This window comes from Mandrillus leucophaeus, unplaced genomic scaffold (assembly GCF_000951045.1).
Source record: "Mandrillus leucophaeus isolate KB7577 unplaced genomic scaffold, Mleu.le_1.0 Scaffold9, whole genome shotgun sequence".
Taxonomy (NCBI): domain Eukaryota; kingdom Metazoa; phylum Chordata; class Mammalia; order Primates; family Cercopithecidae; genus Mandrillus; species Mandrillus leucophaeus.
Window position 1 is genome coordinate 7,477,387 of NW_012109807.1, and position 18,224 is coordinate 7,495,610.

An 18,224-nucleotide genomic window follows, 5' to 3' on the forward strand; every position below is an offset into this window, starting at 1 on the left:
CAGGGGCAGGGGCTGCTCCCGGAGGGGACCGGCCGGGAAGCCTTCGCAGGGAATTGTCACGCAAAGTGAAGGGCTGCGGGGCCCGCGTGGAAGAGCACCCCGCGTTTCCCCAGGCCTCAGCTCCCTGCGTGTCGAGGAAGCCGCAGTAGGACCCTGAGGCTGGGTCTCGGGGACTCCACCAAGTGTGCCAGGTGACATCTCGGAGGCGAGCTTTTCTGAGCTGGCTTTTCCGAGCCACTTGCACACCCGCCTTTATTCCTCGCAACAGTGCGTTTCTCTGGAGCGGGTTCGTTGCCTACATTCCGCATTGGAAAATAGAAGCAGTCACAATGTATGCTTGGAATGCTTTCCGTGTATTTTGCTGTTGTGCTTTTGCTGTTGGACGAATTATTTGATAAAAGATAATGACAGAGTCGTTCTTTGGAACGTAGACTGTAAATTTAGAATGAAAATATGCGTTCTGTGGTTTATGTTTCTTTTTCTAAATGTTTAAAAAATAGTTTGATGAACAGGTTATCTTGACATAGATTTCCGTAACCCACACGTGTAAATCCGAAAACGCGCTGGGCGATGACATTATGTAAGCGGTATTAAAGAAAACTGACTCGTTTATAAATGGCACATAAATGAATTTTGCCATAATTGTGGTGTGTAAAGTTATATAGGCTTACGTCATGGATTTTATTGATTCCGGGTATCAGGGATTACTGTGCCTTTCATTCTTAAGGCACCTCTCCCCTGTCAGTGGGATGCTGATTAAGGAATATGCCAAACGTTCAGCAAAGTGTTCTCAGCCATGCACTATATTGAGTATTTCAGAGAACACTTTAAAATAAGTAAAGGTTTTGTGTCCAGTAATAAAATGAAGACTGAAGGCCTTAAAGGATTGCTAACAAAACAGTCTGGTGTCTAGAGTTGAAAGTTCCGTTCACCTTTGGGAGGGTGGAGAAATGACTAGCAATTTTAGCCACTACCTTTTTTGTTGTTGTTAAAGATTCAAACGTGTTAGGTTTTAGTCTCCGAGAATATTAAGGGGCTAGATTAAAATTTTTGCAAATGTGGACACTAATAAAAATGTGGGTCACCTGTGCCTTACAAGCCAGCCTGTGAATTATGTCTTATGATTGAAGAGCGAGTAGATCCTTGTTTTTTTCCTGTCCGAAGAGTTTCTTCACTTGTGCTGTGCAGTTAAACTTATTAGCTGGGAAACCTAATTAAAAATGTATGACTACATTCTTACTGAGTAAAACACTCATATTTTTCTTGCAAAACTTCAGGGCGTATTTGCTAGTAGAATTCATTGTAGGTATCTTCTTCAGCGTTTCATAACTTCCTGGATCCAGTATTTTTTAATTTTTTCATATATTAGGGGTAGTATATCAATAGTTTACTTTGGTTTCAGAGTTCATTTACTTTTACTTGTCTCTACGCATGTCTACGGATTTTTTTTTACGAGTTTTATTTGTATTTAGTAAAACTTTTAAAATATCCTTTACCATATGATGGGCTCTTTACCTCTCCCATTATGAATTGAGTGCTTACTCTAATAACCTGTATGGTTTTTAGATCTTTTACTAGAACAAAATTCTTTCTGAAGTGAAACAGGGCTAAGTAGATAGCAGCTGAAAGTTATAAGTATTTTAATATAATGCCGCACAGGGATTAACGTTCCAAGTTATATAATTCATAGAATTATCACCCCTGTTTTTATAATCAGAATTCATTATTGGGTGCTTATTGATTTAAGACAATTAGAGGAGACTTGATATGAAGTTGTTTTTTTGTTTTTTGTTTTTTGTTTTGAGATGAGTCTTGCTCTGTCGCCCAGGCTGGAGTGCCGTGGCGTGATCTCAGCTCACTGCAACCTCTGCCTCCCAGGTTCAAGTAATTCTGCTGCCTCAGCCTCCCGAGTAAGCTGGGATTACAGGCACCTGCCACCATGCCCGGCTAATTTTTGTATTTTTAGTAGAGACAGGGTTTTGTCATGGTGGCCAGGCTGGCCTTGAACTCCTGACCTCAGGTAATCTGCCTGCCTCGGCCTCCCAAAGTGCTGGGATTACAGGCATGAGCCACCGCACCTGGCCACTGTGAAGATTTTAATATTAAACTGTAGATGTGGTCATGTTTGATGTTAACTTGTCTTAGTTGTAGAAGGTGAATAAGTTCAGTCTTAGAGAACAATGATAACTTCTACTTGAGAATATTTTTAGAGCTCTTTGTCTTCAGGTAGTAAAAGAGGTTAGGTGCTTCTAGAATATTATATGGAAGCTAGAGCTGCTGTCTGAGGAGGGTTAACAGGCGTAGTTTGGTGGAGGGTGGTGGTGAGGTATTAGCCAAAAGCTACAGGAAGTGGAGATTTGTTTAAAGTTGCATGTTTAGACTTTGAAATTTTCCATGAATTTTGCAACTTACTCCATAGTAGATCAGTGTGTGTTACATAATTTTTTTTGTTTAATTTACACTTACAGTTGGGTATAATTAATACTCTGGGAAGATTCTGCAGTTTAACGTGATGCTTGGAGTATCCCTAGCACTTAGCTTCATATTGCCAGGTGCAGGTGCCTCGTTTGAGAGGGAAAGTGTAGTAGATGAGAGCTTGGACTTTGGAGTCAAACAAATTCGCGTTATTTCTCTGGATTCATTTCCTTATGTGTAGAACAGGGTTAATAATGCCTGCCTCATAGGATTTTGTGAAGATTTAAACCATATGGTAGATCAGGCACCTAGGAAACATTTCGTAAGTTGTAGTGGCTATCATTATTAGTACTATGCCCCTGTGATCTTTCTTTACTGGGGGAATTTCTAGTAATGTTCAGTGTTAAGAAGCAGTGGTGGTGGCAAGTTCTGAATTGTCTGCTTTAATCGGTTATGCTCTTCCCTGGAGAGAATTCTCCCTTGGGACTGCTGGCCGTGTTTGGAGGTACATTGACTCCCCCACCACAGTGTCAGGATATTACCAGGTGCATCCTGTGGCACCCCCTGAGGCTACCAGGAGTCTGTACACATCTTGGAGGGCCTGACGTGCCTCCAGGGATTGAGACTGACCATGCATAGAGTGGACTGGAACCAGTAGCTGGCTGGTTTTGTTGTTGTTGTTGTTCAATTAACCAAAAAAGTTTGGTTTTTAGTACAGTTAACATTTTTTGAGAACCTATTATATGCTGAATGCTGTGCCTAAGACCATTTCGTTCCCTTTTCCCAACAGTTTTGTTCGTTCAGTGGTGATTTCCCAGATTTCTTGAGTTAAAGCAATACAGAGTGATAGGGCCTAAGGCATACCGTATCCTGGTTGGATTGCCGCATTTTCTAAATGCTTAAATATTTCCAGTTTATTTACACCCTGGGAGTGGGTTAGTCACTGGAAAAATGACATTTATTTTATGACCGTGATAAATAGCAGTAATAACTGTAACCTTTTTATAATTTATGACAATATGTGAAAGAGGACACAGGACAGATTGTTTCCTCATTTTATGAATGAAGCCTTGAGACCTAGATAAGTGGCATGCCCCGAATCATGTAAGTAATGACAGAGCTGGGTCAAGGGCCCACGTCTTTTGACCCTTATATGTTATATTCTGTCAATTTTCTTATTTAAAAAAATTTCCTATTATTGTGCAATAGGAAAACTGGGGAGAGTGAAGTTTATGTTACTCAGGAACCATTGTGTGATCGTTAGAGTTCTCATCTTGGAATCTGTGAGCTCCGTTTCTCCCTTTAAAATCAGTAGCCATCACTTTTCTTTTTACAGACCAAACAAAACCAATGAGCAGGGAATATAGTTTGAAGCTGTTTTGTATTCTTTTTCCAGGAGGAGAAGGACCAGATAATTCTAGTATGTTAAATGAGTAGTTTCGATGTAGGGATAATCTTTATAGATACAATTTAGCCAAAAGTCTGTTTATAATGACGAATAGTGAATGAAGAAACTTACATTTTGCATTAGTGAATGAGCTTGTCTTTCTCTTTTCCCCCCGAATAGGAAGCGAAAAGGCCGAGGCATCAGTGTATGAAGACCGCAAAGACAATCCCGCGTACAGTTGTGAACGGCATCCCTGCTAGGCTCCTCCTGCAGATCATCTGAAATGAACCTCTCTTATTGATTTTTGTTGGCCTAGAGCCAGGAGGACTGCATTCGGTTGACTTTCAGGGTGAAACGAAAACAGTCCTGGGTGTTGTCATCGTACACATATGGACCAGTGTGATGGTGAAATGAGATGAGGCTCCGCAATGGAACTGTAGCCACTGCGTTAGCATTTATCACTTCCTTCCTTACTTTGTCTTGGTATACTACATGGCAAAATGGGAAAGGTAAGGAAAATGACTCCGAAAGTGTGCATGACATGTACTAGACTTTTTGGTTGGTTAAGGTGCCTAAATGCTTAGGTCAAATACCCTGGCATCCTGCATGTTACATGCTATCTGCTGGCAGTTTCTTACTGATAGAAAAATGAAACAGTATTCTTGGACAGAGGAGACAGAATTTCTAATTCCAGTGGGGTTTGTTTTGTTTTCAGTTTCTTATAATTGTACTTGGAGAAACAGATACTGATCAGTGGTTTTTATTATACATGACAGCCGAGTTGAATAATAAAGACTTTTGTTTTGGCATTTTGTTCTTTTTACTAAACATAATAAGTGTTTAATAAGCTTCCTTGTACTGAGTGTTGCATAAAACACTTAAAAGGACACAATTAGTGCCTTCGTGAAATTTACATGCTAATTATGCTAATGATTGGGTGCTATGTAGTTAATGATTTAAACTGCGTGCATTGACAGATTACTCCTTAGGCAAAAGTATTTAAGCAAGGATGAGTAGAAATTCTCATCGGAATATTAAAACATTTTAAAAAATTAATTACGTTTAGACTGTTGAACCGTGTTTTAAAGAGAAGCTATCTGTTCATTGATTGGAATTCTATAATTTAAGGATAATGTATTTATTTGCCTTTTTTTTTTTTAAGAGAAACTACTTGAAGTAAATTCCTACCCATACTTCTTACTTGTCTTCTTTCCTTTGATTGAGGAATGTTGATGATGAGAAGAAAGATGGAAATGTTGAGGTGGTTGCATATTTGGTTTGTTACAGTAGCTGTCATCACCTGGGCTATTGAAGCTGCTGTTGCTGATGTTGTTTTATTGACTCATATGAAGACAACAGAAAAGATTGCTTTGTGACCTTATTTTTTTCTGATGTGTGTTTACATCCGTGTCTATATATACATATTGCATATGTATATATCTGTGCATGTATATGTTAAAAAAAGCTGATATAAGTAAAAACATGCTCTGTGCCTTGAGCAAGTAGAGTCTTTTCCCATTCTTTGTCTTTCTCTGAGTTGGACTCTAATTTTGGGGGGAACTCTTGGGGGTCGTTGAATGAAAAACTTGCTAAAGGCCTTTTTTCTTTGTGTACAAGTACGTACGTTTTAGAATTCATGTTTTTATTGTACCAAAGGAGAAGGCTTAGTCAGGAAGTGCTTTGTTTTTGTTTCTGAGACACAGTTTCACTCTATCACCTAGGCTAGAGTGCAGTGGCAAGACCTCTGCTCCCTGCAACCTCTGCCCCTGGGTTCAGGCAATTCTTGTGCCTCAGCCACAGGAGTACCTGGGACTACAGGTGCAGGCCACCACGCCCAGCCAATCAAGAAGTAGTTTGAATAGTTAATCAAACTATTGATTGTCCCTGACATGAGCAAAACAAATGACTATTAAAAGTCTGTTTATGAAATAAGAGGGTTGATGAGCAGAAAAGTGTGTGTGTGTGTGTGTGTGTGTATATATATATATATATTTTTTAGGAAACTTATCTATTCAGAGAATTATAGTAGTGGAGAAACTTGACCCTTCTTACTGTGCCTTATTTGAAAGCTAAGAAGTCTTGGAATCTCCGTTTTATTTTTCTTGTTTCTTATGTAAAGGCCTTATAATAAGCATCATTATTTTTATTAAGCTGTCTTTTGAATGAAAATGAATTTAAAAGCTAAAGATGCTTTCATCACGCAGTGTTAGATGCACACACACAGTCTGTTCTCTTTGATCTTCATTCTCTGAATAACTCCATAATTCCTCTTTGCAAACTTCTGCTCTGATTTTCTACTTAGTGTTTTTTCCAGACTCTTCCAGGTATCAACACAGGTTTCTGGCTATGGTTACATAAAATCTTCTGTGTTAAATGTTATCGTTTCTGTAACCGCTAAAACTGTTGGGCATTTGGATTCTTTCTAGATAGTTCTGGCAGTCAGACAGCCTGGATTTTCCAGAGAAGTCCCGCTTTGAGAGACTCAATTCTAATGCACCCATAAACCACGTGCTCTGATTTTTATTTTGAAAGTGTGGTTTCTATAACCTTTGACATTGCTAGACTAATGTTTTTTTTTTTTTTTTCATTCATTCATGGGTCCCTTACATGTGCAAATCTTGCGCCTAGCCCTATATTATATGCTATTAATAAGAAAAGCCATAGGTAATTTTATGCCTTTGAGCAGCTCAGGGACTGGTCAGGGAAAGATGCATGTAAACAAATATACCATCAAATGGAATTAGATAGAAACAATAACAGTGCCTGCCTGTAAGTGTATTATATGTATTTTGATCCTCATAACAACCATGGGAGATATTATCCCCTTTCTGTAAATGGAGAAACCAAGGCAGAGTGACTGAGAAACTTACCAAGGTCATATGTTAAGTAGTGGCGTTGAAGTTTGAATTCGGGCAGCCTCATTCAAGAGCTTATGCTCTTAGCTCTTGGTCTGTTGCTCGGAACAGCAGAGGCAGAGGCTCCTAATTCTTCAGGTGCGTTACCCAGGAGGTAGAATGTGAAGGATGAATGTGAAGGCCAAGCCAGGCAGAGTGGGAAACACTGGGCATATCAGGTACCGGGAGCTGTATGTGCAGCTACAAGTTCTGAAGGGGAGTAGAGTATTCATGCTTTGGAACTGTGAGATGCTCGTTAATACCAGCACACAGGACTCTTAGGCGCTCTCAGTGTTGTCGCTGGTAATCACAGTACTGCAAGGTTCTTGTATCGGTTCAAACCCCGAGAACGTGCTAACAGACAACATAACAGACAACGTGACGGACAACACGAGGCGGTGTGGAGCAACATGCTGTTTTAATGAGCAGGCGGGCTGAGGCCTAAAATGGTGTCAGCCCTAAGTGAGGATGGGGCAAAGGTTTTATAGTCTCCTGTAAATAGGAAGTGTCCTAGTCTGACCTAACTGCTACCTTGTACCCACGTGGCCCCTTTCTCAATCTTTAGGGGTGCGTGTCTTTGGGCCAGCTCTCTTGCTGCCTCCGCTGTCTTGCTGCGGCACGCTGCTGGCGCAAATTGCACCTTGGGACTGGGCCTGAGAAGGGAGGAGTTATTCATCTCCTTAAGCTTTCAGGCCCCCGGGAGAATCTTACAAGTACAGGTTCTAAAAGTACTGGTTTGACATAGTCCTCATTCAGCACTGGAAAGAAAACATGAGCTGGTGCATGGGATTGGCATAAGTTGGGGAGTATTTAAGGAATCCTGCCAGGGAAGCTGTGGTGCAAGACAGAGTAACAGTTTCAGCGGGGTATACTGGATTCCCACATAGAAATGAGGCAGATTTTCAATTATGTGGATTGGACAAACTGGGACGGTTGTAGGTGGGTGTTGTGAGAGTGGGGCAGGAGTAGTTACATGTCTGTCTTGCTGGGAGGAGCAGGGCTCCTGATGGAACCTCCTGCTGGTCAGGCGCAATCTAGACCCTGGGCGAGATTGACGAAGCAGTCACAGGTCCCTGTCCATGGGGACAGAGACTGGTATTATTTTTGCAGTGCCTGATCCAGTAGTGCTTAGTAAACATGTAATAAGCATTTGTTAGATAAATGATTCCTTCAGCAAAAATGTTTTTAAACAGTTTTAAACAGCTTGAGATACAATTTACATACTACACAATTCATCCATTTAAAGTGTACAGTGAATCGGTTTTTGGTATATTCACAGATATATATCCATCACCACAGTCAACTTTAGAGCATTTTTATCACCTCAAAAAGAAATCCTATACCCTTTAGCTATTACTGTCCTAATCTCCACCTCCCTCCCCTCCCCTCCTAGGGGTTAGGCAACCACTCATTTTTCCATCTCTCCAGATTTCCCTGTTCTGGATTTTCAGATCAATGTAATCCTATAGTATGTGGTCTTTTGTGACTGGCTTCTTTGACTTAGTTTAATCTTTTCAACGTTCACCCATGTAGTGGCAGATCGCCTCACAGTGGGGTTCCTGCACAGTATACAGAGAGGATGTGCGCTTCGCCCCTTTTTACAGCTGAATAATGGTCCGTTGTATGGACATACCACACTGTTTATCCACCCATCCGCTGGTGAACTTTGGGTTGTTTCTAACTTTTGGCTAATTATGAATAATGCTGCTATAAACATTCAGGTACATGTTTCTGTGTGGACATGTGTTTTTATTTCTTTTGGGCATTTATCAAGGAGTGGAATTGCTGGGTCCTATCGTAACTCTATTATGTGTAATCATTTGAGGAATTACCAGACTTTTTCAAAGTGATGGGACCTGTACATATTCTTATTCTTTTACTTCAATCCGTTTATCTTTGAATTTACCGTGTGTCTTCTGTAGACAACATATAGTTGGATCATGCCTTTTAAAATCCAGTCTTGACACTCTCTGCGTTTTGATTGGGTTGTATATTCATACATACTTAATGCTATTATTAATATAACTGGATTCATTTCTGTCATCTGACTTTTTGTTTTTCCTGTGCCTCGTGTCTTTTTTTGTTCCTGTGTTCCTACCTTATTGCTTTTTTTGCATTGATTGAATTCTAGTATAGCATTTTAATTTCATCAATGACTTTTTCACTGCTTTTGAGTATTTTTAGTAGTCTCTCAACAGAATCAGCTTTAGATTTATACTAGCTTAATTTTAGTAATATATAGGAGTGTTTCTCCTATGTAGGTCTGTTCCTTTTTACCCTTTTGGGGGGTATTGTTATACATATTACATCTGTTAATGTTGCAAACTAAACAATATATTGTTATAATTATTATTTTTATGTGTTATTATTTCCTTAGCCCATTACAGTTTTATTTCCACCTACCTCTTCTGTGCTATTACTGGCAATTGTATTACTGATATATTTCCACATGTTATAGACCCAGCAATGAATTATATAAATATTTTATACAATTGACTTTTTAAATCAGTTAACAGAAAGAAGAAAAAAATACATTAATAGTGTATATTCTAATTTCATAATTATTGCTGCTTTTTGTGTGGATTTGAACCACCATCTGGGGTCACTTCCTTTCAGCCTGAAGAATTTCCCTTAGTGTTTCTTATAAGGCATGTCTGCTAACAATGAATGCCCTCAGTTTTTGTTTATTTTCATGTCTTTATTTCACCTTTATTTATTTTTTTTTTAATTTATTTATTATTATTATACTTTAAGTTTTCACCTTTATTTTTGAAAGATAGTTTTTCTGGACATAGGATTCTTGGTTAACAAGAGGTTTTGTTGTTTTTGAACACTGGGTGTCGTTGCATTGCCTTTGTCCTCTATTTAATTTCTGCTGAGAAGTCAGCTATTAATCTTAATGGAAGTTCCCTTGTAAGTCATGTCATTTTTCTCTTGCAGCTTTCAAGATTTTCTTGTGTTTGACTTTTTTCATTTCCACCATGTGTTTGTGGGTCTCTTTTATTGACTCTGTTTGGAGTCTGTTGAGCTTCCTGGATGAATAACTTATTGTTCCTCAGTAAATTTGGGAAATATTAAGTCATTATTTCTTTGAATGTTTTTTCTTCTCCTTTCTCTCTCCTTTGCTTCTGGTATTCCCATTACACATGTGGTGGTGTGCTTATTGGTGTTCCACCTTTGTCTGAGGCTGTGTTCATTTTTCTTCATTTTTTTTTCTCCCTCTTGAGCTTACATAATCTCTACCAACCTGTCTTCAAGTTTGCTAATTCTTTCTCCATTGTGTTCAAATCTATTGTTGAGGTGTGTATTAGTTAGGGTTCATCAGAGAAACAGAACACATCCACACACACACACACACACACAAACCTGTGCACATACACACAAGAAGATTTATTATAGGAACTGACACATGTGATTATGGAGGCTGAGAGGTCCTAGTATCTGCCATCCGCAAGCTGGAGAACCAGGAAAGCTGGTAGTGTAATTCAGTCTCAGTCCAAAGGCCTGGAGATAAGGGAGCCAATGACGAAAGTCCCAGTTCAAGTTCAAAGGCCCAAGGACCAGGCGAGCTGTTGTCTGAGGGCGGGATATCCTAGCTCAGACCAGAAACAAATTTGCACTTCCTCCACCTTTTTGATCTACTCAGGCTCTTAATAGATTGGACGATACCCACCCACACTGGTGAGGGTCATCTTTCCTCAGTCTACAGATTCAAATGCTAATCTCCTCTAGAAATACCTTCACAGATATATCCAGAAATAATGTTTTACCAGCTGTCTGGGCATTCCTTAGCCCCATGAAATTGACACATAAAATTAACCATCACAAGGTCTTCTAGTGAATTTTTACTTCTATTGTACTTTCCAACTCCAGTATTTCCATTTGGTTCTTTCTTAAAATTTCTGTCTTCTTATTGATAGTTTATATTTGATGCCACTTTGTCATACCTTCTTTTACTTCTTCAATTAAATTTTCTTTTAGTTCTGTGAGTTTATTTATAATGGCTGATTTGAAATCCTTTTAAAAATAAATCCTGGCCGGGCATGGTGACTCATGCCTGTAATCCCAGCACTTTGGGAGGCTTGAAGCAGGTAGATCACCTAAGGTCAGGAGTTCGAGACCAGCCTGGCCAATATGGCAAAACCCCATCTCTATTAAAAATATAAAAATTAGCTGGGCGTGGTGGTGGGCACCTGTAATCCCAGCTACTAGGGAGGCTAGGCAGGGAGAATTGCTTGAACCTAGGAGGCAGAGGTTGCAGTGAGCCGAGATCACCTCACTGCACTCCAGCCTGGGTGACAGAGTTAGAGTCCGTCTCAAAAAATAAATGAAAATAAATAAATAAATCCAACATCTAGTTCGTCTAGCTGTACTCACAGGCAGTTTCTGTTACCTGCTTGGTTTTTTTTCCCCGTTTGGTGTATTGGTTGTATTTTTCTGTTTCTTTGTACATCTCATAATTTTTTATTGGAAACTGGACGTTTTAGAGAAATGTATTTTAGCAACCCTGGGTACTGAGGTCCCCTTTACCTGTTATTATTTGCTGGTTTATTTGTTTAGTGGCTGGGTGGAGCTTCAGCTCTTGGTTTGCCCACACTCACCCTGGGATGCCCCTTTACTCTTTCTGAGACTCCTAGACTAATTGCCAGCTGATTGTTTTATTGTTTACACCAATGCCCTGGGGCATACATTCTGCTACAAACTACATTTTGGTTCCTTTTTTTTTGTTTGTTTTTGACCTATGATATGTTCTATGATAAAATCGTGATTCCTTTGCAGAAATAGTTTCTGAGGACAGTGTCTGATATTTTTCTGACCCCAGGAGGACTCCTCCTTTCCACCTCTTTTGCAGGTTGTCTCCTGCAAGCTAGTCCCCACACTCCAGGCTGTATCTTCACTAGATCCACAGTTGTCCCCATTCTCTCACCACAACTTTCACTGTTTTTGAGAGGGCTCTTAGGCCCAAACTTCTCCAGGAGCTGTTGCAAATGAAGCTCCTTCTTTGGGAAGCGATCAGGAGCTGTTCTGTGGCTCCAGACAAGATTTCTGTGTCTTGAGGTGGGACTGAGGATAATGACAGGTTTTTCTCTGAGTGGCAGCCCCGCTCTAGGAGCTGAGCACTAAGTGGAGAGGCCAGGAGGTTGAGGTTCTTGTGGCTCTGCTTTTCCAGGTGTGGAACCACTACCTTACAAGCCCCAGAAAGGGCTGTCAGGGCCCTCATATTCTCAGGACGCTGCACGCAAGGTAGAGCCTCCGTTCCATCAGCAGGGGTTGTGTAGAGTAAGAGACCCCCCACATCTCAATTGCACTTGCCTGGGACTTAACCTTAGCTACAGGCAGCTGGGGGCAGCAGGAGAAAAGTTGAAGTCCTGATTCTCCCAGGATGAAATCCCACAGCTTGGAGCTGGAGAGCAAAGGGAGCCCTGTGTTCTTGGCTGCTGTAGTCCGGAGTGAGGTCTCCACCTCACTGGCTGAGGAGAGGAGAGCGGGGAATGATCTTGGTTCAAATACTGTGCTCTCACTTTTCTCACTGAATTTTTATAGGTTTTCTCATATAGGTATTTCTTCATTTGCTGTTTGTCCTTGAGGCAATTTTCAGGTCCTCTTAAGAGGTTTCTAAAACAATAGTTGTCACTAGTTTCACTTCACAGGGGATCAGCAGAGCTTATGCTGTTGCGTTGGAAGTGGAGCTCCAAAGATATTTTGAAAATGCTTTATTCATTACCAGATTTCATCAAATTTAATACGCTATTAGATGCACCGTGATTGTAAAGTACTGCTAAGCAGGAAAAGCAACTGCTGATTAAACTATGACATGCCATCACGTGTAAGAGTCACCTTGATATCAGATGCTGAAATATGGGAGAAAATGTGTATCTTTGAATCAGTAGACCGCAGTATATTCTGAGAAAACACTTACTGTAAGAAAAGATCAGATTCATATCCTGTTAGCTATAACAGAAACACCAGACAAAGCATTTTTATGGAAAACTATGATTCTTCTTTGTAAACAGTGAATCAAAGTTTTTATATTTGTTTGCCTTTACAGAATAAGCAAAGCAGCTTTCAAATACGATATAAGGAAAATTAATACTAAGTCTAGGATTTGGAATATGCTGTCATCATTCTGGCTTACCGAAATTGTCGACCTGTGTTTTTTGAGTGCCTTCTGTGTGCCAGGCACTGTTTGTGATCTGGAATACATTAGCATTCGAACATGTCAGAGGAATATCCTTGCCGTAGTGTAGGAGAGGAGGGAGGAGAGAGCTGCAAAACAGCAAAACAGTAAATTAAACAGTAAGTTGAACAGCAGTAAATGTTTTAAAAAACTCGATTATGAAATACTTTTAGATGTACAATAAATGTACAAAAATAGTACACAGATTTTCCCTTATACCTAGCCTTCCCCAATATTAGCAACTTATATATAATCAGAGTAGAATAATTTTCTAAACCAAAAAATTAATTTTGATTTAAAATTATTAACTAATCTACAAACCTTATTTGAATTTCACCCGAGTTCCCACTAATGTCCTTCTGTGCCAGAGTCGTCTAGAATCCCACAGTGCATTTAGTTGTCATGTCCTCTTACTTTCTTCCAGTATGCAAAATTTCTTTCATGTTTTTTTTTGTTTGAGATGGAGTCTCGCTATGTTGCCCAGGCTGCAGTGCAGTGGCGCAACCTCGGTTGCAGTGCAGTGGCACGACCTCAGCTCACTGCAAACTCCACCCCCCGTGTTCAAGCCATTCTCCTATCTCAGCCTCATTAGTAGCTGAGATTACAGGTGCTCTCTACCGTACCTGGCTAATTTTGTATTTTTAGTAGAGATGGGGTTTCACCATGTTGGCCAGGCTGTTCTCGAACTCCTGACCTCAGGTGATCTGTCAGCCGCGGCTTCCCAAAGTGCTGGGATTACAGGTGTGAGCCACTGTGCCTGGCCTTTTCTTTGTCTTTTATGTCCTCGACATTTTTGTGGAATGCCCCTTAATTTGAATTTGCCTGCTGATTTATCTGGTTAGATTGAGGCACAGTCGTATACTTATATAGTTGAATAAGTATATATGGTTGAATCTCTGTATACACAGAGTCAACCAACCACAGATGGAAAATGTAGTTAGGTCTTCAGCATTTGTGTCTGTCCTGAAACATGTACAAACTTTTTTTGGTCATTATTCTCTAAAAAACACAGTATAATAACTATTTATATAGCATTTACATTGTATTAGATAAATTATAATATAAGTAATCTAGAGATGATTTAAAGTATGCAAGAGGCTGTGTGTAGGTCACATGTAAATACTGTGTCATATATCAGAGACCTGAACGTCTGCAGAGTTTGGTGTCCTCAGGGATACTGGAACCTATCCCCCATGGATATCAAGGGACAACTCTAATGCATTTCTGACAGGAATACCACAGAAATGATGTTGATGTTCTGTCCTTTTTTTTGAGATGGAGTTTCGCTCTGTAGCCCAGGCTGGAGTGCAGAGGTGCAATCTCGGCTCACTGCAACCTCTGCCCCCCGGGTGCAAGCAATTCTCCTGCCTTAGCCTCCTGAGCAGCTGGGATTCCAGGTGCCTGCCACCACACCCAGCTAAGTTTTGTATTTTTAGTAGAGACGGAGTTTCTCTATGTTGTCCAGGCTGGTCTCAAACTCCTGACCTCTCAGGTGATCTACCCGCCTTGGCCTCCCAAAGTGTTAGGATTACAGGCGTGAACCACCACGCCCAGCTACCTTTTTTTGTTTTTTTTTGAAACGGGGTTTCACTCTGTCACACAGGGTGGAGCGAAGTAGTGTGATCATGGTTCACTGCAGCCCTGACTTCCTGGGCCTAATCAGTCTCCTCACCTCAGCTTCCAAAGTTGAGGGAAGGGCCGCAGGCGTGCACTACCATGCCCGGCTAATTTTTACAATTTTTTGTAGAGACAGGGACTCACTGTGTTGTCCAGGCTGGTCTCGAACTCCTGGGCTCAAGCAATCCTCCTGCCTCAGCCTCCCAGACTGCTAGAATTATAGGCATGAGCCACTGCACCCTGGCTGTGTCCTTCAGTTACTACGTTATATCAGGAGGTGTGTGATGTTGATGCGTCTTGTTACTGGTGATGTTTGCTTCGATCACTTGGTTGAAGTGGTGTCTGATAGGCTTTTCCAATGTAAAATTACTATTTTTCTATTGTAATTAATAAGCATTTTGTGGGAGCCAATATCCTGTTTCTCATCATACTTTTACCTACAAATGTTGACATCCTGTGATGATTTTTGCCTGCAGCAGTTTTTTCAAACTTTTATTTTAAGTTCAGGGTACAAATGCAGATGTGTTGCACAGGTAACCTTGTGTCATGGGGTTTGCTGTAAACATTATTTCATTACCCAGGTATTACACCCATTAGTTATTTTTTCTGATCCCCTCCCTCCTCACACCCTCCACCCTCCTGAAGACCCCAGTGTCTGTTGTTTCCCTCTGCGTGTCCACGTGTTCTCGTTTAGCTGCCACTTAGGAGAACATGGCGTATTTGGTTTTCTGTTCCTGCCTCCAGCCCCATCCGTGTCCCCGCAGAGGACATAATCTCATTCTTTTTTTATGGCTGCCTACAGCAATTCTTACTGTGGTGTTTTCCAAATGTAACTTTCTGTTTCCATCATTCATGCTGTACTTACTAATTAATTGGAATTCCACTGTAACGAAGAGATGAGATGTCTCTTCTCCCTCATTTTTCTTTTTTCTCTCTCTTTTTTTTTTTTTTTCGAGATGAAGTCTAGCTCTGTCACCCAGGCTGGAACACAGTGACACAATCTCGGCTCACTGCACCCTCTGCCTCTTGGATTCTCGGATTCAGGTGATTCTTGTACCTCCACCACCTGAGTAGCTGAGATTACAGGTGTGTGCCACCATGCCCAGCTACTTTTTTTTTGTATTTTTAGTAGAGACAGGTTTCACCATGTTGGCCAGGCTGGCCTTGAACTCTTGACCTCAGGTGATCCACCTGCCTCAGCCTTCCAAAGTGCTGGGATCACAGGCTTGAGTCACCACGCCCAGCACGCCTTCATTTATTTCTTTACATAAATATGAACTCATGGATATTTATTTAATTCTGTGGGTTATGATCCTTTATTACAGTAACTTATTTTGTCATTGACATTGTCTCAGAGGTGGCCATTAGGAGCTTCCTCAAGTTGGCTTCTGAGCCTTTTGTTGTGCCCCTATCATTTTATTCAAATTTATCAAGGTGAAATTAACATAACAAAATTAACCCTTTTAAAATAAACAATTTAGTACATTCACATTGTTGTGCAACTACCACCTCTATCTAGTCTCCATCATTTTTAGAGCCATTTTTTCCTTTCTGGTACCACAGCATGCGCCAGGCTTGTCCTGTATTTTCTCTACTCCAGTCCTGGAAGCAATCATCTTTCCAAGGAGCCTCTAGTTCCTTTGGAGAATGGAGTCTCGCTGGGCTCATTCCTACTGTGGCACCATCTTTCCAGTGCCTCTCAGTGCACAGAGCGAGGGGGATACATGTGTGCATGCATAGCATCCGCAGCTATTGCCATGTCCACCTGCGTTTCTTAAAACTAAACACCATGAATTCATAGTGATCCCTTGGATTTTAATCGAATACTGTAGTGTCCATGCTAGTCTCCTCTTTTCCTTATTTGTAAGTCCTGTCTCTGATGGTAAAAAAATATGGCTCTGGCAGGGTGCGGTGGCTCATGCCTGTAATCCCAGCACTTTGGGAGGCCGAGGCAGGTGGCTCACTTGAGGTCAGGAGTTTGAGACCAGCCTGGCCAACATGGTGAAACCCCGTCTCTACTAAAAATACAAAGAATTAGCCGGGCGTGGTGGGCGCGCCTGTAGTCCAACTGTTCAGGAGGCTGAGACACTAGAATAGCTTGAACCTGGGAGGTGGAGGTTGCAGTGAGCTGAGATTGCACCGCTGAGATCGCACCACTGCACTCCAGCCTGGGTGACAGAGTGAGACTCTGTCTCAAAGAAAAAAAAGATATGACTCTTACTATCCCGGTAGAATTGCTTATGCTCAATCCCACTATATACAAACAGTAGTTTCAGACTTCTAACCCATACACAAGTGAAAATTAAATTTACTAGGGTACAATGTTTGTGCATAGTTCTTCTTGTATTTAGTCTTGTAATATACAGATGCTGTTTTCTAAAGTTACTTAGCTTATATTTTAGTCACTTCCTCTTCTGTGTGGTTATGTTATTCATTTATAATCTGTTTAGGTCCCTATATGACTGTTTGTATTCTGTTTTGGGTTTCTCCCATGTCCTGCTAATTGCAGTCATTTACATTTTGGATATGTGAAACATCTTGATTCTGAGTCAGAACAGGAAAAAAGGTATGTTGAGAGATGTGTCTCTTCTCATTCCTTCTGTCCCATTTCTATTCCTTCCTTCTTTCTACCCAGTTCCCATCCTAATACCTTGCAGGTATTCAATCTCACTATCTTCTGGTTTATCCTTCCTGGATTTCTTTTGTATTTTTAGTGTAGACAGGGTTTCACCATGTTGGCCAGGCTGGTCTGGAACTCCTGACCTCAAGTGATCCACCTGCCTCAGCCTCCCAGAGTGCTGGGATTACAGGTGTGAGCCACTGTGCCTGGCCTACAGGTTTTCTGTTTTTTGTTTCTGTTTATTTTTTTAGATTAGATTTAGCCTCAATTTTTTTATTCAAACCACGGTAAATCAAGAATTTAGTTTTTGGGAGAAAACTCTAGTTGCCAATTATGTTGTAAACATGAAAGTCTGGGGATAGAGTTGATTTGATTAACATTTAGATTTAAATAACTTATTTGGGAAAAGCGGATTCTGTATCTTTTTCTGCTGAAGTATATTTTACATGTCTATTAATATTTACTTTTCAAAACCTAAAGATAAAAGGCCATTTTTTTTTTTTTTTTTGAGACATGGTCTTGCCCTGTTGCCCAGGCTGGAGTGCCGTGGTGCGATCTCAGCCCACTGCAGCCTCCATCTCCAGGCTCACTGCAGCCTCTGGGCTCAAGAAATCCTCCCACCTTAACCTCTTGAGTAGCTGGGACTACAGGTGTGTACCACCACACCTGGCTAATTTTTAAAAAAATTATTTTTAGTAGAGATGAGGTCTCACAGTGTTGCCACGGCTGGTCTCAAACCCCTGAGCTCAAGCAATCCTCACACCTTGGCTTCCTAAAGTGCTGGGATTACAGGCATGAGCCACTGTGTCTGGCCTAAAAGGGCATTTTTTTTTTTAAGAAGCTCTGTTCTGTGTATTTCCAATAGGAAGCTAGAAAGTAACTTAAAGCAAATTATAGTCAGTATTCATTTGGCAAAGTTTGTTTCCAGCTTAAATAATCATCAATGTTCACATGTCAGGGTTTTGTCTTCCCTGCACAGTTGAGATGAGATGACATGATTTTCTAACCAGGAAGATGAAGGGTTGGCATGGGAATCCATCTTCAGTTCAGCAGGTTTACATATTTATTGCATTCAGAGCAGTTTCTCTTCTTTTTTTGTTTTTTTTTTTTTTT

At 40.7% G+C, this 18,224-nt stretch overlaps 1 protein-coding gene across 1 annotated transcript in view; it reads left to right on the top strand.

Annotated features, from left to right (window-relative positions):
• Nucleotides 1–3,863: 3,863 nt before the first annotated feature.
• Nucleotides 3,864–18,224, top strand: part of MGAT4A (mannosyl (alpha-1,3-)-glycoprotein beta-1,4-N-acetylglucosaminyltransferase, isozyme A) — a 137,346-nt gene continuing 122,985 nt past the window's right edge. Inside the window, exons 1-4 of the mRNA XM_011969621.1 lie at nt 3,864–4,311; nt 5,162–5,174; nt 6,127–6,151; nt 12,948–13,008. Coding sequence (XP_011825011.1) covers nt 4,218–4,311; nt 5,162–5,174; nt 6,127–6,151; nt 12,948–13,008 — 193 coding nt within the window. The 5' untranslated portion in view covers nt 3,864–4,217. The remainder of the gene's footprint in view (nt 4,312–5,161; nt 5,175–6,126; nt 6,152–12,947; nt 13,009–18,224) is intronic.